Source organism: Fukomys damarensis, unplaced genomic scaffold, assembly GCF_012274545.1.
Source record: "Fukomys damarensis isolate Sample0158 unplaced genomic scaffold, DMR_v1.0_HiC HiC_scaffold_17, whole genome shotgun sequence".
In the NCBI taxonomy this organism is placed as follows: Eukaryota; Metazoa; Chordata; class Mammalia; order Rodentia; family Bathyergidae; genus Fukomys; species Fukomys damarensis.
This window is the reverse complement of record NW_022900929.1, coordinates 43,045,655-43,064,978: the sequence shown is the minus strand read 5'-3', so window position 1 is coordinate 43,064,978 and position 19,324 is coordinate 43,045,655. Positions and strand designations below refer to the sequence as shown.

General features: G+C 41.1%; 1 protein-coding gene across 2 annotated transcripts; it reads left to right on the top strand.

The window, feature by feature from the left end:
• The first annotated feature begins 172 nt into the window (after window positions 1-172).
• On the top strand, window positions 173-13,990 carry LOC104876263 (epididymal secretory protein E3-beta). Of its 2 annotated transcripts, XM_010644233.1 has the most exons (3): window positions 173-268; window positions 11,206-11,299; window positions 13,400-13,990. In XM_010644233.1, the coding sequence occupies exons 2-3, from the start codon at window positions 11,282-11,284 to the stop codon at window positions 13,859-13,861; spliced, it is 480 nt and encodes a 159-aa protein (XP_010642535.1). In that variant the 5' UTR covers window positions 173-268; window positions 11,206-11,281; the 3' UTR covers window positions 13,862-13,990. The 2 variants fall into 2 exon arrangements, with proteins under 2 accessions (XP_010642535.1, XP_010642527.1); XM_010644225.2 differs by lacking the exon at window positions 173-268 and having other exon boundaries at window positions 11,054-11,299.
• Window positions 13,991-19,324: the final 5,334 nt, after the last annotated feature.

The window sequence follows — 19,324 nt, the reverse complement described above, 5'->3', positions numbered from 1 at the left end:
ATTATTCTGACCCCTTGATCACTAACCTTAGAGAGCCTGTACCCATTTTCTGGTTAATCCTAATTGGAAGAACTGGTTTTTTGTTTGTTTTGTTTTGTTTTTTTTAACAATGTCATAGGCACTGAACACTATCAAAGGGACCATTTCTTTTTTCTTTTTTTCAAAGAAAACATTTCTGTACTCAGTCTTCAGACGGACTTGGCTCCCCTTGGACGGAGATGGATGGACCATCGAACCAGCAGGACCTGATGAGATCGCTTGGGAGATGGTGTGTTCTCATTTCCTCCCCTCACACTAAAATCAAATATAAAATTCCCCGCCATTCACCCTGAGAGCATAGTCGTCTCTTGCACTCACCTAATGCTCTCTTGCAGTGGATCAAGAAACTCAACTTATCTATATTCTTGACTATTGGAAAATTCTTTTGTGGCACCAGCCTCTCATGTGCCACACCTCTTGGGCATATTTATCTTTCCCAAATGTCCATTTGTTTTCTCACACAAGTCCTCTCCCCCTCGTCCCTTTGCCCTGTTGTTGGCATAGAATTCCCATCTCTAGCTGTTCAGTGAGCCTTCTCATCCTGTTTCCACAAGTTATGAATAGAACTACTTTCTCCTCTTAATGTGTCCCCTGCTGATTCACAGGCCCCAACCATAGAACCCAAACTTGCACATAAGAAAGTTTTTCCTCTGGATAGCCTGTTAATGTACTTTTTCCTTTTATTATTCCCAATAAACTCTCTTAACTTCCTCCTTTGGTTCATTCTTTATTATTCACAGGTCCAGGAACTTGATTTGTTGAGAAGTAACAGTTTCAATCCTAGTGACCATTTAGTTTACCCTAGAATACATTTCTCTGCTATTCCCAATCCAATTCTAACACCTGTTCAAATTTTTCTTTGGGTCTTTTCTAAAGTCTAATCTTTTGACTCCACTTACTCATATTCCTTATCTAAATTTAGCTACACAGAATCTATAGAGAGGCTTTGCAGCTAGCTTATCACGCAAACTGAAAGTAACCAAAGAGATAAATAATTTGCTTGCAAGCACTCTTAAAATCCTAATCCTCAAATTACTGATAACATCCCACAGTTTGATAATTCAATAGCACTGCCTTGGTTAAATATTGAAAATGCTTTCCCACTTGTATTCAACAATACACAGAGACTCCTAATGAAATTGTACATCATGGCCTTCCAGGATATTTTTATCTGTGGGAAAAGTTAGTGGCTGCCACATGCACAGGCAAGTCCTTGTCTCAACAAATGGGAAGTAAGGGGCCAATGTGACTTAGGATGTCTGACTGTCCCCATGCCAGTATGTTACAAACCTGAAACAGTTTAGGAGATCAGCTCTGTCTTGCTTCACCATAGACCTGGAAATGTCATCAAATGGGGTCCTGGGAGCTTCCTCCAAAGAGGAGATAAAGACATCAACTTCTCCTCCCAAGCCCCATCTTCACCCCAGCAGATTCCTAGACTTTTGTCACAGAAAATCATTTCAGTCTTCCAGGGCAGCGATGATGGGAACAGATGGCTCCCCCCTCTTCAAAGAAAGGAACAGTCTTACTTCCAGTGTTTTTGATCTTCACAGAGAGGTATATAGCAGGTGAAGAAGGACTCCACTTACTGGAATCTTACTCCCGTGTCCAAGCTCTCCACAGTAGTAGTAACCATCTGGTCTCAAACTATTCTCCTTCCTTTTTTTTTTTGAGGTAGGGTCTCACCATGTAGTTCAGGCTGACCTGAATGGAACTCGCTATGTAGTGCAGGCTGGTCTCAAACTCACAGCGATCCTCCTGCCTCAGCCTCCTGAGTGCTGGGATTAATTACAGGCATGCACCATTATTCTCCTTTATATAAGGACCCTTATGATTTTTCTGAAGAGGCAGAGTTCTATTTTCTTTCTTTTTTTCTCTCATTGAGTTTATTGGTACATTTTAGGTGTACAGTACAGTTACATTCATCATTGGGATCTTGTACCTTTACATGACAGGTCTTGGTTCTCATTTTTTCCCCTTGTCCCTGCCCTCCCTTCACCCCCTCCTCTGCTCCCCATTTACTAACACTTTATTCCCATTTTTTCATTTTCTCATATTTTTTTCTTTTCCCTTATTACTCTTCCCCTACCCTTCCCACTTTCCCCACACCTTTAGCCCTTTTCTTCCCATTTCACATTGTTAATTATATCATTAGGATCTTACGTACAATTATAGTTTTTTTACACCAGAGAAACTATTCAGCATTTACACCTGTGTGTTATTTCACTTAGGAGTATATTCTCAATATGTATCCACTTTCCTAAAAATTAATCTAATTTCTCATTCTTTATGGCTGGGTAGTATTCCATTTTATAGAAAAAACATATCTTCTTTATCCAGTCTCCAACTGATGGGCAAATGGGCTGTTTGCAAGTTTTAGCTATTACAAGCTGTGCTGCTATAAACATAGGTGCACATATATCACTGTTGTATGATTCTTTTAACTCTTTTGAAAAGATATCCAGCCTCTGAGGGATGGCTGGGTCAAATGGGACCTCTAAACCTAGTTCTTTGAGATATCTCCATATTGATTTCCATAGTGGTTGCACCAGTCTGCACTCCCACCAACTATGGAGAAGGGTTTCTTTCTCCCCACAACCCTGCCAGCATTTGTTATTGGTTGATCTCTTGATAGCTGCCATTCTTTGTGGGGTGAGATGGAATTTCAGTGTTGTTTTCATCTGCATCTCTTGAATGACCAGTGATGTGGAACATTTTTTCATATATTTACTTGCTGCTTTTACTTCTTTGTCTGAGAAATGTCTGTTCATTTCAGACGTCCAATTTTAAATTGGATCTTTATATTTCGGGGGGCTGATTGTTTTGAGTTCTTTATATATTCTAGATAATAGTCCTTTGTCTGAGGAGCAGCTGGTAAAAACTTTTTCCCACATTGTAGGTTGTCTCTTAATTCTGTTGATGGTTTCTTTTGCAGTGCAAAGCTTTTTAATAAGATGATATCCCAGTTGTTTTTTGAAAGAATAAATAAAATCAAAAAACCCTTAGCTAACCTTATCAAAAAAAAAAAAAAAAAGGAAAGAAAAGGCTCAGATCCATGCAATCAGGAATGAAAAAGGTGAAGTCACAACAGAGCCAACAGAAATCCAGAGGATTGTCAGTACCTACTCTGAGAACCTGTACTCCAATACAATGGAAAACACAGAAGAAATGGATGGATTTCTAGATACTTATGAATTACCTAATTTGAACAAAGAAGATAAAAACATTTAAACACCCCAGTTACAATCAGTGAAATGAAAAATGTAATTAAAAGTTTGCCAACAGAGTTCTATTTTCTAATATCAAAGCAATCGATTAGGCGTGTGCTTGCACCTGTCATCATTTCCTCTGGGCCCTGGCAGTTCCTTCTACTTTTTCCCTGCTGAAGACCTGAAAAGCCAAACTTCAGAAGTTGATTAATAGAGGTCTAAGGACCCACAGTTTTCTCTGATATTCTCTCCAAGTGTCTGCAGCAGATTAGCTAATAAAATATGTTCCAAATAATATTTTCCCTGCATATGACTTAAGATCAATATTAGTATATTTTTAGAGAGCTTCTGCTAAACATCTCAGAAAGGACACAGGATGTTCTTCCATGCTTTGGGTGATTTCTCTAGTATTTTTATGATTAACTGCCCTATATATGCATTTTTCATTTCCTAATCAGACAAGTAATCATATGGTTGTACTCATGAAGATCCTCATTTGTTTTAGGAACTTGGTGAGGAGCATTCTTGGCATGATCTCAGGCATGAACTTTATTAGTATAAGCCTGTGTCACTGCCTATTTACAAACTTTTTCTTCAGAGGTGCGGAAGGGAGAAAATAGTACTTAAAGATTCAGCCCAAGTTAAATCAAATGTTATACTCAAAGTCAGGAACTCACTTATGAATTTGTTTGGGTTCTCTGAATATTGTCCCAATTTCTGCTTACATTGATCCAGATCAGTCATGGAGAAGGAATTAAGTACTTGTGCAATGCCATGTTCCCATTCTGCCACTTCTTGAAGCATCTGGGAGCTCTATTTGGGGCACTTAAGAGCAGATCTTCTATAAGGTCTAATTCTGTGCTCCCCATAGAAACAACCAGAAAAAGGAGAAAGAGGAAGGGGAGTTTTAAGGGGAAAAAAAGTAAAAAGAGAAATAAAAGTAAAAAGAAAAAAATCAATGAGTTTCTCCTTGGTTTGAGTCCAACTCAAACTCGTGTGTGAGGTTTGCTCAAGGCATGATGAGCAATCCTTATATTTTGCTCCCTGAAAGGCAAGTTTTTAGTTCCATCTAACCCAAGAATGGAGTATTTTGACCTAAGAGGGTCCCTATTGAGGCTGCTACACACCCTGTTGTATACCTCCTGACACCTCTTTCCATCTCTGGTTAGAGGGAGCAAAAAATGCCTTGTCTTCAGTGTTTTTATAGATAGGTGCTCATTTTCTAGGGATTTTGAAGCCTCTGGCTGTTGAAAAGGGAAACCTGAGTTGCAGAGTTGGGGGAAGCAGAGTTAAAAGAAAAGCAAAGCATTTGGCTGCGTTTACCAAAGTCATTGTCTCAGTTTACCTCCTGGTGGCTTGCTGAAGAATATCACTGGACAGGGTCCAAGGAGGCTCCCTCGAAGAGGAGATGGGGACCTTGATTCACACCATCACCACCACAACCACCCCTCACCTGCTCCATGGAATGGAGTCGCAGATTTTAGTCACAAAAAGGCCTTTCAGGACACAAGCGTGAGAAGTATGGGCAGATTCGCTAAGCAGAATCAAAGAAGTGCACACTCAGAAAGGAGTGCAGGCCTTTTCAGGGTGAGGCATGAAGTGGTCTGAGGGTAGGAGTATTTACGTGGTTGTGGGAGAGAAAAATCTATGGAATTCACGAATATATTGTATCAGAAGAAAAACACAGACCCAAGTTACAGGCTTATTGTATCTTTTAAGAATCTTGGGAATTTTTACTTTATTTTATTATTATTATTATTATTAATTTTTTTTGTAACTGGGATTGAACTCGGGTCCTTGCAATTCAGGTGCCAGACCCACTGAGCTAAATCCCAGGGCCAAGACTCTTGGGAATTTAAGAGTGAGTAGCTGGAAAGAAAAGAATAAGCTTAGGGGCAAAAACAAACAAACAAACAAGCAAACATTGCACTTTGGGTAATTTGGAATTGTAGAGCTGCAGTTATCTTTAAAATACAATTTCAAAGTTATAATTTTTCTTTTTCTCTTTGTATGTATCTTTTTCTATCCTACCTTAGAAGAACTTTACCTAATAAGTATAAGTCTGAATTTTTTACTTCTGATAAGTCTCCTCTGCCCTGGTTCAGGGTCAGCACTAATGAATACAAGATTACTAATTTGTCTACTCTTTTAGTTGTCCTTGCAGATTCTACTGCAGAGGTTGTTTCCACCCAGAAGCATTCACCATACTCCCTTGCTGAAATAATCTTAGGTAACAAGAGTTTCTCTTATTTACAAGCTGAACTAGAAGGTTGTATTAGTCAGCTTTCCACTGCCTGATAAAAAAATAAATGAAGAAAGACTTGTTTGGCTCAGGGTTTCAGAGACTTCAATCCGTGGTCAGCTGGCTCTATTTGCATTCAGGCCTGTGGCAAAGCAGAAACATCATCGTGGAAGGGCATAGTAAGGGAAAATTGATCGCTTCATGGAGCCAGGAAACAGAGAGAGAGAGAGAGACAGACAGACAGACAGACAGACAGAGAGGAAGAACCAGAAACAAGATATTGTCCCCAGGGTCATCCCCTATGGCTCACCTCCTAAGTTCTAGCACCTCTCAATGATGCTATCAAATTGGGAGTCTATCGATAGATTAACTCACTGATGAGGTTGGAGCCTCATGATTTAAATGTCCTCCAAAGCCCCACCTCTGACTTTTGGGGAACATTTTAGATCTAAACCATAACAGAGGTGTCTGCACCATCAGTAATACTACATGCTACCCCTGGAGAAATTTCTCTGGGGAATTTGAGACTCTTAAGCAAAGGAGGAGAACAGGTATACGGCCACACTAGGTCTCACCAAATTCCACATAGTAATTTGATTATCTTCAGGTCTGGGTCCACAGCTCAAAACCATTTGGCAAACTGGAATTCCAATATTGCTGTTACTTTTACTCCATGTTGTACTTCTTAGATTTTGTATTTTTTTATTAATTAATTAATTAATTTTTAGTATCAGCAGTCGAACTCAGGACCTTGCACTTGCCAGCTACATCCCCAGGCAGATTTTGTATTTGTTGTTTGTCAAATTTCCAGATACATAACTGCTGAGTCACGCCATCCCAGTGTCTGGAGATGATCGCCAATGCCCACGAAACACAAAAACTGAATTCAGCGATAACCTACATGCGCTCTTAGCCTGACAGTTTGTTCTCCTTATTGCTCAGGTGTGGCAGAACAGTTGGTTTTCTTTCTCAATACAAACTCATTGTTGCGAAAGATTTATCCACTAACATAGGATCCGTCCATCTCAGAGACGACGGATAAGCTTGATTCAGTGGTTGGTCAATGATGCTTCCAGGGAAAGATCTCTATCAAAGGAGGGAAAGGTGGAAGTTAACCACACAAACTAAACCAACAAGTAAACGCCCTTACATGAACGGAGTGTCAGATGTCACGGAGAAGGTTATCCGCATGCCTTATGGAGCCCTGCGTTTCCAGCCTGTTACCTTGTCACAAGCTCTCTCTGGAATTTTAAGTACTGAGATTTAGTTTTGAAAAATTATAAGATGTCTCGTATGTATTCTGAATCTAAGTGCAGTCTAGTTCCTGAAATTAAGTGACTAAGTATACTTGGGGTTTTGCTAGTTGTGATTCCTTTTGGAAACTAGATGACCTAGAGCTAAGTGTACCTTGCATTCCTCACATGCTGTGTGCTAGGGCATGCAGAAGATCGAGACATCTGTGTATTACAGTGAGGTGGAGCCTTCATGGAAAATAACATCCTCCAGGTGGGCTTTTTGGACTTGCTAAAAGTAAGAGGGGCTTTCAGTGTTGGGAATCTCTAATACTTATTTTCTAGCATTTTGCATTATATCATAGACTGTTTTAACCAAAAGTTGCCCCACTGTGCTATGCAAAAACAGAAGTAATTCCTCCTGCACGTGAGGGAAATCACCTCTTCAGGTGTGAAGTGTGGGTTCTTTGGAAGACCTAGGATACACTTGGATGGTAACACTCCACAAACATTGGATTAACTAGTTAACTTTATTATTTAAAATTACTTTCATATGCATTCATTTATAATTTTCAAGATTACTTGCTAATTTTCTATAATATACCGTAAGATATGGCGCCTTGAAGGACTATAGACATCTTTATTAGCTTCTTCAAATGTTGGTCCAGGTGGCTTCTACAGCCTGTCTACACTCATTATATCACTACTTGAATTGAATTATTCAGTAGATAGCACAGTCTTGTTAGAAAGAATGGCCTCTGTTTCTGAGCTAGTCGCCTCTCTGAGCCACTTGGCTTGGGGAGTGCCGTCTGGCCAGACTAATAAAGGTCTATTAGCCAACTTGCCTGGTGTGTTCCTTCCTGGGTGACTCTCGCTATCGGACAAGCTCCTGGAGCCTCGCTGAGCTACTGAGCCCAGCATCGTGAAGGCCTCTTGGCTGTTCACGCTCCAGGAGTAAAAGTGAGACTCAAGTCTTACATCTGTGTGATGGCTGCCTTCCTTCCTTAGTCCTCTCCTTGCTCTCCTCGGTCACCCAAAGAACAAGTCAGTAAGAGGATGTACAGAGTGTACTCTGAGTTGCACCTCTATCCAGCCTATTGCACATGACTCCCTGTTAGTCCCTGAATGCCTAATATTAGATGGAGTCTGAAAATAATTTCTGGATATAAAGTGAACATTTTGACAAAATAACAGGGTAACCCAGTGAGAAACTACTTCAAAGTGGCTTAGCTATTGGTGGATTTTGAAGATGTATTGGTAAGAATTCTCTAGAGGAAAAGAATCAATAGATACACACACATATAGTACACATTATATGTATATAATATAAACCCACTTGCACAATTTTATATATATATATATATCTTTATATTCATAATATACTATATAATTCCATATATATTATATATGTTACATATATGTGTGTGTTTATGTAATTGTGCAAGGGAATTTATTAGCTAAGTTTACAGGATCAAAAGCAGGTGAGTCCACATGGCCATGTGCTCACTGGAGAGCCCAAGAATCCAGTCCAAGAGGCTAAGAGACATAGAAAAGAAAGGATCAAGGATGTAACACCAGTCTGAAACCAAAGGCCTGGAAGCTGCCTGGAGAGTTACTGGTATGAGTCTGCACTGGAAGAGTGAAGAAACTGATCTGATATCCATAGGCAGTGGCTCTAAAAGCTGCACCTGATCAAGCAGAATGGAACTCTTCAAATACATACCAGCTCCCTCCCTTTTTGCAATAGAAGATTGCATCCCAGCCACAAGTCTATAGAAGGATGCTATTCATAGTCAGGGTGGGTCTACCCATCGGTTTCCTGGCATACATGCCCATCGTCTGGCAACACTTATATATATATATATCTTTATATTCATAATATACTATATAATTCCATATATATTATATATGTTACATATATGTGTGTGTTTATGTAATTGTGCAAGGGAATTTATTAGCTAAGTTTACAGGATCAAAAGCAGGTGAGTCCACATGGCCATGTGCTCACTGGAGAGCCCAAGAATCCAGTCCAAGAGGCTAAGAGACATAGAAAAGAAAGGATCAAGGATGTAACACCAGTCTGAAACCAAAGGCCTGGAAGCTGCCTGGAGAGTTACTGGTATGAGTCTGCACTGGAAGAGTGAAGAAACTGATCTGATATCCATAGGCAGTGGCTCTAAAAGCTGCACCTGATCAAGCAGAATGGAACTCTTCAAATACATACCAGCTCCCTCCCTTTTTGCAATAGAAGATTGCATCCCAGCCACAAGTCTATAGAAGGATGCTATTCATAGTCAGGGTGGGTCTACCCATCGGTTTCCTGGCATACATGCCCATCGTCTCTGGAAACACCTCACAGACACATCCAAAAGTGTGCTTTATTAATCCACCAGACCTTCCTTAATCCACTCAGGGTGACACATCACTATTAATGGCCAAAGTGCTCCTGAGAAAACAGTGAATGAAGCTGTATTCATGAAGCCAAGGGTGCAGGGGACACCCAAGGAAGTTGGATACCCTAAGAATGTGGAGCATCTGCTGAGGAAAGCTTCAGGGTGTGAGAGCAGCCAGCCCAAGACAGAAGTGTGTGGGCCCCAAGCAGCAGAGCTAATAAGGGCTGCCCAAGCTGTTTGGAGCTCACCTCTCACTACAACTTGCCCCAGTGCTGGACAGAGAGCTACAAAATTTAATGCTTGCCCTGCCAGTTTTTGGTATTGTCCGGATTCAATTCATTTCTATTTCCCTACTCCTCCCTTTTAGAATAGGGAAGTTTACTCTCTGTCATTGTGTGTTGGAAGTACTTCACGTTGTTTTTTATTTTCACAGGGCTCATAATTTAAAATTTGCCTTGATGGGGCCGGGGATTTAGCTCAAGGGTTCTGCTGCCTGCCTCCCAAGCACAAGGACCTGAGTTCAATCCTCAGTACCAAAAAATAAAGCTTGCCTTGAGTTTCAGAGGTGACTTTGGATTTGGACTCTTCAGTGATTCTGGAACTTTTAAGACCTTGGCAACTCTTAGAGATGGACTAAATCCATTCTGCATGATGAAACGGACACGAGCCTTTTGAGGGTCAGATGGGAATACTGTGATTGAGATCTAAAGGGTCCCCCAAAATTCCATTTCAGGGGTGATGCTTTTGGGAGGTGATCGGATCATGGGAGTACTGTTCTCATCAATGAATTAGTCCACTGGTGGTTTGTATCTGATTGTGCTGTTGGGAGGAGGGTCTGATTGGAGGGGGGCCCCTGGGGATTGACCTGGAAGAATAAGTTCTTGTTCTTGGCTCCGCCTCCTACTTTTTCTCTCAGTCCTTCTTTTATGACTGCCGTGAAGTAAATGGCTTTTCTCAGCCATGCCTTCCAGCAGGCCATTTCTGCCTTGAAGCCGGCCAACCATAGACCAAACCATCTAGTACTGAGTGCCGAATCAAACCTCTCCTCCTTTAAGTTGTGTGCATCAGAAGTTGAGTCCCAGCAAAGGGACTGCTGGCTAACACGGAACTGGTACCAGAGAAGTGAAATCATTGCTGCGACTACCCAACACCCAAAACTTAAATGAGAAAAGGTTTAATGTGACTCATGAGTTTTTTTTTTTAAAGAGGGTTTAGTCTGTGGGTGGCTGTCTCCAAGGCACAAACAGCATGTCAAAGCATGGAAGAGGAAAATTGCTCATTTCATGGCAACCAAGAAGTAGAAAAGAAAGGAGTGAGAGACAACAATATACCATATGCGCGGTGACCTATCTCCAACTAGTCTGAACCTCCTGACTGAACATTCAACTATAGGACTCGTCAGTGGATTAATCCACTGATGAATTTAATGTTCTCTGTCCTGGCAAACATGAGGATCTAACTTCAATTTCTATTACCAAAATAATAATAATAATAATAATAATAATAATAATAATAATAATAATAATAATTTAATGTCCTCTGATTTAATCACCATCAAAAGCCCCACCTCTGAACACATGAAACTTTTCAGGGACACTTTAGATCTAAACCATAACAGAAGTTGTTGACAGAAAGCATATTCAGTTTATCTGCTAATCACACCTCTGAATAGATACTCTTTCACTTCTCCATGTTGGTCCCACAGTCCATACCTCCAGAGGTAGTTTCCTCACTGAAGTTCTCAAAGAACACAGTCCAGCCATTCATAGATTATTCCCCAGAAATTTATTAGGAAAAGAGTTGAGAAACCAGATCTCTGATTGTCTCTTAAAAACTACAGATGGCCCCTCTCTGGGACCACCTCTCTCAAATGTCCTGCAATTCCCTTCTACCCAGGGTCAGATCATTCTTTGATGTTTGTCACCTTTGCTTGAGGCTATGCTCAGAGTGGACGCAAGTGTTCTGCATGAGAAGATATAAGAACAAGTTCATATAAAAAGACGTCCTGATCCTTCCTTCTACTCCACCACCTCCACAAATCATCAAAAACTGCTATACTATCCATGTCATTCCTTTCTCCACTGCTATAGACTTCTTGGGAACTGAGAGAAGGACACAGATTGCTTTGCAGATCCACAGGCACACCCACCACAACCACTGATGTGAATGCCAAATCTGAATAAGGTAAGTTGCAAGGGCTGTTGCATCTGACGTTTGGATGAAAGGTAGAAAAGCATTGGAAAGAGCTTGCCTGATCTGTTAGTACAGTTAAGAATAAAAAATCAGAAAGCCGGTGTGGTGGCACACACCTGTAATCCCAGCACTCGGGAGGCTGAGGCAGGAGAATTGCTGTTAGTTCAAGACCAGCCAGGGCTACATGTGAGTTCTAGGTCAGTCTCAACTACATGGTGAGACCCAATCTCAAAAAAACAATAAATAATTCAGAGCCAGGAATTTAGCTAAATGGTGCTGCCACCTGCCTTACAGGCACAAGGTTCAGAGTTCAATCCCCAGTACAAAAAAAAAAAAGAATAAAAAATTATATGTAAATTATAGAAAACAAAGCCATGAATTCAACTCAACATTAATCCCAATAGTGTAGCCTTTCCCTATTGCTCCCTCTTCCACCCCAGCCTTCCAAAGCATATCTGTGTATTAGTAGACCCCCAGTCCTGTGGTGGAGCCATTATTAGGCCCACCTGAGGACTTTGATATTCAGAGTAGCAAATCTGGTGAGAAGTTCAATAAGGCCAAGTACACTGCTCACGTAAATGAGGGCAGAGACCTAGTTTACGGGGGAGCTTTTCAAACAACTTGACTCCCATTTCTACAGCCAAAGTTAATCCCAGAAAGGCAGTTTTATTTTGGTATTTGATTGACTGGAGGAATATTTCAAAATGGAAGTACCAGCTGGTGCTGTGGTACACACTTGGAGTCCCAGCAGTCTGGGAAGATGAGGCAGGGGATCACAAGGTGAGTTCTGCCTTAGCAACTTAGGGATTTAATGAGATGCTATATCAAAATAAAAAAATTAAAAGGGCCGGGGATGTAGCTCAGTGTAGTTCGGTCCCCAGGACCAACAAACAAACAAAGAAAACCCTGAACTTCCTTCATCATGATACTTTTAATAAGCAGTTGACAAATCAAGATCGTTTATAATGATGGCAGAGAAATGGCCCCTGAGAAGGAATATGGTAGTTGGTTTAGAAGCGATAGTGTGTTTTACCCAGATTCTAAGGAGCTGTCGTATGGAAGTCAAGGCCAGAAAAACACCATCATGCACCACCAATGTAATTGCAGCCTGGGCTGTGATTTCAGGTATCCAAATCCTTCCAACCTAAAAAAAACCTCCCAAGTAATTACCCATCTTCTATATTCCCTTAAAAAGTAATAATCCTTATTTCCTAAGGGAAAAGAAAAAATATGAGAAAAGCAAACAATGGAAACAAAGTCTTTGTAAATAGGGGAGTTGGGAGGAGGTGAAGGGATGACAGGGTGATTTCAGGTATCCAAATCCTTCCAACCTAAAAAAAACCTCCCAAGTAATTACCCATCTTCTATATTCCCTTAAAAAGTAATAATCCTTATTTCCTAAGGGAAAAGAAAAAATATGAGAAAAGCAAACAATGGAAACAAAGCCTTTGTAAATAGGGGAGTTGGGAGGAGGTGAAGGGATGACAGAGGTAAGGGGAAAATAGGGAACCAAGATCTGTAAGGTAAAGGTACAAGATCCCAATGATAAATGTAACTGTACTGTATACTTTAAAAGTACCAATAAACTCAGTGAAAAAAATATTTTATTATATACCAATGTAAAGCCACAGTTAAAAATCACAGCATGATTAAAATAACAGTATTTGTAAATGTATAAAAGTATTAAATCACATCAGAAAAACTTACAAAAAAGAGTAATAACCCTTTCGACTTTGGAGACATAGGATTTGAAATACCACTTTCTTTTGGGCACATACTGTCCTCAGAGTACACTGGGGAAGAGCATTTAACTAGAGGAAATGGGTTCCTCAAGCTGACCGGAAGAAGGCCAGATAGGAAGTGTTTACAATTCTTAAAATAAACCTCATCTACTTTTTCCCAATTTTGTTCTTGGCTGACTCAGTCTGCAACATATCTTTATTTTCCACTAATTTTATTATCTAATGAGAATTTTTACCTTCTGGTCTGAGAACCAAATACTGTAGTAAAATTAGGCTAGGAATTTTCAATTAGACCTCAGGCCTCAGGGCACCATCTCATTAATATTTTCCTCTCCCTGTGCACACACAGGTGGCCCTGGTCACTGAGATGATGTCCTCTCTGAAGGTCTGGGGCCTTCTCTTGACCCTTCTCTGCCTCCGATGTGGACTGCTTGCACAGAGCAAAGACATTTCCAGGCGGGAATTTATGGAAAAGCACCACCTAAGTCCAAGCCAAGAATTCAGTGCATATAAATGTGATTTCCTCATGAAAGAAAGAGAAGCCTTGAAGCACAAGATTCCTCACCTGTTCATTTATATCTCATGGTACAAAGTCGAGCACATATGCTACAGTGGCAACAAGAATGACCACTACAGGAATGTATACGTATGGGCCCAGGTGCCAATCAAAGTACTCAAGTGTCACTGGGAGGGTTTCACAGATAGCTACAGAGAGAGCAGGAGTTACAACTATATTCAATTCCACTGTAACATAAATGGGTATGTTGACAGCATAGAAGACATGAAGCTCATAGAGCCCATCTTCAACTAGCAAGCCTACCCCCTCCCCAGGCTTTGACAGCTAGGTCTCAAGTAGCAGTCCTGCCTCCTGCTATATATAACCAGCCACTCCCCAGTTTGCATTTCTGTGTCAATGTTTTCCAATTATTTAGAGTTATGTACCACGTAGTTTCTTTCTTTCATCCTTTTTTCTTTTTTTTTCCTGAGATGGTGTCTCACTATGTAGTTCAGCCTGGCTTTGAATTCACTGTGTAGCCTAGGTTTGCCTCGTACTCCCAGTCCTCCTGACTCAACCTCTTGAGTTCTGGGATAATAAGTGATCACCGACGTGTTTTCTTGATTTTACTCAAGAACATCCTGTGCTGTTCTCTGCATCAAGCAATATTCTGTCCTAATTACTCCTACATTTTTTAAAAGACTCAGCATTCTCAGCTAATCTTGGGCACTTCCTGATACTGACAGCATTATACCCACACAACTGAACCACCTTTTCCTTCTGTAAAACACGTTGTTCTAATACGTGGGAGATATAAACACACACTGAGCAGAGCTTGTGCTATGTCTTTGGTAATGAGCAATGTATTTGATGTGATGTAAAGTGTAATTAATATAGTTGTATGCATGTTTAAGGTGCATTTCATGTGTGGCTCTAAATGTATGTGATATGTTTATATATCTGATGGGGATGTAACTGTCTACATGCTAAGCTGGGAGACAAGTTCTGACCTAGGCATTGAATGTGATGGCATCTTTAGTTCTGCCCATATCAGGGGCAGAGGCAGAAGCTTTTTCATTTTCCATCTTTTGTCTTGGAATTTTAAATTTGGCTTTGATAAGATAGACATGACAAATATTCACCAATCTTCTGCTTTTCCTCACTCCATAAGAATGAAAACTTTACTTTTCTTTTCTTTTTTCTACCATTGGGGATTGAATCTAGGGTCTTCACACTGAGCCACATTCCCAGCCTTAAGATAAAAAAATATTTTTTGAGACAGAGTCTTGCTAACATGCTAAGTTGCCCAGGCTGGGTTTGAATTTACAATCTTCCTGCCTCAGCCTCTCACAGAGCTGGTATCACAGGCAAGCACTGCCATGCCTGGCAACATGGGTATTTCTAATCTAAAACTACAGAAGGCTGTCATATGTATGGAAATATGTATCTTAGTAAAGATCAAAAGGAAACCTTTCTCAATTAACCACAGACTGACAGATGCCCCTACTGGACTTATGCATGAAGAGCGTTTCTAAGAATGCCAATTCATTTTAGATGAGTCAGGGCATTTCTTTTCCTGCCTTATAGAAGAAAGCACAAAGTAGAAGATACTAGCAAAAAAGGGAGTTTATCTGATAATAACCATTTTCTCTTAGAGAAATAGGTAGGGCTGGAAGATTTGTAAACACTAAACTCCTTAAGAATGAGACTGATATTTTGTTATAAGGACATAAAGAGGAGAAGGAAATGTTGGAGTTACAATGTAGAGTCCACATGAATTCTTTTGCATCCTGAAAGAGACAAATACAGTCAGAAAACAATTCTCTACACAACTTTGCTTAGGGAAGATAGTGGCAGGATAAATTGCAAGCATTCAAGTACCTTATGTTCTTTGCTCTCAACAATGTTGCATGACCCTGACCTCTAAATAGTCAGAAGCAAAGACCAAGGTATCCATATTTTTAATTAGATGACTGCACACTTTAGAACTCTGGCCCCTGGCTGAAGGCCGTATATCTAGGTTGATCATCATGTTCCCAGGGCAGTTCCTCAGCTTTGTAATTTTTCAGTGAACTTCAGGATGAGTTGGCCAAGATGATGACCTCTATCAATCAGAATCAAGAGATTAGTTTTAAGCCATTAGTTCTTCATCAATGATCAATTTACATATCAGGAATACTGATTTTTCTTTTCACTTGGTAAATGCTGTGGGGGGGTGTGAGTGTGTGTTTTTCTGGAGACTGAACACAGAAAATACAAAAGAACATCCCTAGCCTTTTTTTTTTTCTTTATCTTCAAGATAGGGTCTTATTGAGTGGCCCAGCCTGAACTTGAATTGGGGATCCTCTTGCTTCAGCCTCCAGAGAACCTGGAATTATAGGTGAATACCTATGTTGTGCCCAAGTCGCGAAATCCCCAAGAAGATCACCAAGAAACTCTTCTGATGTAAATGCACGAGTTTATTGCAAGCTGAGGCAGAACCTCCAGTGTCACCGAAGCAGCGGCTACAAACTGGAAGCCCCGACCCACCTATTTAGCTTCATTTTATAGGGTTAGGGAGGCTTGAAATTTTCTCTATTCCATTGGCTTCTTTTCTAATATTCTAAATCTATTGGATGTTGCAGGGGCTCTTGCAAAAGGGGGAAGAAAATTACCTCAGGTCGGGGAGGGGGCTTGGTCAGGAAGAGGTCAGTGCACTGAGGAATGTGGTGTGCTCTTCTTATCTATGCAGAACCTCCTGTTCTTTTGTCTTTGAGGTTAGGATGGTTTTATGGCTGTCCTCCAGCCCCCTTTCTCTGTTCTTATCTTTACCAAGTAAACTAAGCAGAATTCCTGCTGCCTGAGTTCACCTAGAGGTCAGACCTGACACCGGGTGGCTCCCAGCTCAAAATGCAGTCAGTTAGGCTAAGTGGGGGTCTTGGGCCAGAATTCTAGGGTCCCACACCACCACACCCAGCTGCTAAATGAACGGTAAATGCAGTAGAGAGAAGGATTCCTTCTACCCTTCTAGATTCTTGCTTCAATTCTGGTCCACATAGTGAAAATCAGATTATGAAAATTTATTAACATGTGTATCTCCTATAAAGGTGAGAAAAAAAAATCAAGAATAAGTAACTCAAATGAGGGAGGATTAGTTGTTAGGCAAGATGGGCACTTTTTGCAGCAAGCTCCTATACTCTGAAGGGCTGGACTGCTGCCCTTTAGAAGGCTGTTTTCATGCTTTCAAAGTTGTTTTTTCTGGAAGGGCTCCTTGATTTCTGCTTTTGGGAGGAAATGCTTTACAAAGTAACTTCAGTGTTCTCCCTACTTAGACTCCTTTATCTCCCTGTTATGATTACTGGCTTTGCACTCAAGGGGTGAATCCATTATTTTCAATCACAGCCTGAAGTTAGACTCAAATACTGTTGGGTCTCAGAAAATGACACTCTAAGTGTGATGCTTTGGTATACTCAGGGTTTGCGGCATTTGTTTTTTCTTTCAGTGAGTTTTGTTTGCATTATTAGAAGTTGAGCCCAGAGTCCTTGAACAAAGCTGTATCAGTAGCCCTTCTCTATTTTCACAGTCTCCCCACATTGCTAAGTTTCCCAGGCTGGGCTTCTGCCTCAGCTTCTCAGAGAGCGGGGATTACAGGAATGTGCCACCTGCCCAGCTGTCCTCGGTGCTTGGAACAGTGGGAGAACCAAGGCCACTCTGATCTCCCAGCCCTGACTTCTTTTTTCCCTTGAAGCAGATTGGAGCTTTCTCTGAAATTTCTGTAGCTGAAGGAAAATCCCTCCTGTAGGAATGTGATTGTCCTGGAACCCTTCGCTGGGATCTCTTTGTAAACACAAAAGATTCACTCACCAGAAAGAAAGCCAAAGGCCCAAAAATACTGCCAATTTCTGTCCCCAAACTGGGTCCTTTTGCCCTCTGAGAATTGTGCAGCCAGCAAGAAAACCAAGCGCCGATTGAGCAATGAAGCAGATGTTTATTCTTGGTCAAGAATAGAAGTGGGAAATAGACTTGTGAAATAAGCAGATCAACATCTTGACTTGGGGGATGCAGGGAATTATAAGTACAGGGTAAAAGAAATGAGTGATAAGGAGAAGCTAATGAAGGGAAGGGGGACTTATGTCTCCTCTGCGAAGGAGCAGAGATTCAGAAACCGCTTTGTTTTGCTGCTTTTATGGTTCTTTCTGGTCCTCTGCACAGCAACTGTCAGCGGTCACGGTGCAGAGGTGTGCGCCATTTAACACGCAGGGGCAGTGTTGTGAAGCTTTGCTTTACTTTGACTGGTTTGGGCGGATTTTATCCTGGGAACAGTCTCCTGCCCTCACCCGGGCAGAGTCTGCATGGGGAAGAGGATGTAATGAAGCTAAAGAAGGTCTGGACGCTTGGGCAGAGTTCTTAGTCTAACTGGTGTTGGCTAGCCCAGCTGAGGAGAGACTTCTGGCCTGAAGGCATCCTGTCCTCAAAGAACAGAGTGGGGTAGAAATTCAGCTAGATCCCATAGGGAGTATAAGATTAGCAAGAGACTGTCACAAGCAACCGCCTATTCTTCTGAATTCTGAGCTCTTTTACCTGAGAGATTTTACAGTATTTTTTTTGCGGGGGTGGGGAGATGACAGGGTCTTACTATGCATTCAGATTGTCTTTGAACTCACTATGTACCCAGAGTGGCCTTGAACTCACAATGCTCCTCCTGCCTAAGCCTCCTGAATGCTGCTGCGGTTAGAGGTGTGCCACCGTGCCAGGCTACCTGAAATATTTTATGTTTCTAGCAGATCAGCCTTTGTTTGTCAAGCAGCCACTCCCTTAAGTCTCCCATAAGTGGACACCACTGCCCCCCAGAATCCCAATCCCTTTCTAGAGCTATAAATGTTATTTGCTCTTCACCCACCCGAGTTGCAGTTCTTATTTTTTATGCCTGCCATGTACATGCTGGTAAATAAATCTTTCTCCTCTTCATCTAGTTATTGTCTGTTTATTTCAAGGACTCAATGATGGAACTTCAAGGTCAGAAAGGATATTCCCTTTTTGTTACTAGGTTTGGGGCACTGGAATCTCCTTCTAGAGGTGGTTTCTAGGTTCTTTCTGTCTCGAGTGAAGAATTGGTTAAGACCAGTGCAAATGGTAGCAAGGTCTCACATTTATTAAAGGTAGGAAAAGAAGCACATCCTGCAGAGCAAGTCTGGGCTAAGTAAAAGTAGGAAAAGAATTACACTCTACAGCCTGATTGTGGACCACCCTGCAGGAGAGAGCACAGCTGTGAAGAGCCCAGTGGTGACTGTCCTTCTGTATCACCCACTCCTCAGGCCAAAGTCAGGTCCATTCTGTCCCAGGGAAAACTACTCGAGTTCTTGGAAGAAGTCTGAGTGCAGGGCTTGGGTGGGAAATGATCTGTGTGTGTGTCTTGGGATTTCTGTAATTAACAAGTCAGTCTACTTCTCAGCCAGCTCTACCGCACCCTAATCTGCCTCACTCCATTTACTAAACACTGTAGAGTTGTTTGTGGAAGCTGAACTTGTAGAAAATGAGATATCTGGGGCTATGTTATAGTTACAACAAACTGAGCATCTTGCCCCACAAGACTTGTCTGAAAGGGCACAGACTAAGCAGCCTTAATTTAATAAAGGGCACAGGCTAAGACACATGTATAAGAAAATAGTTATTGTGTTTATAATTTCAAATCCCCATTGTTCATTGCTGCAACTGACCTTTTTTCCCTTATGTTCTTTTATCGGTACATTTTAGGTATACAATATATTTACATTTATCATTGTGAACTTGTACCTTTAC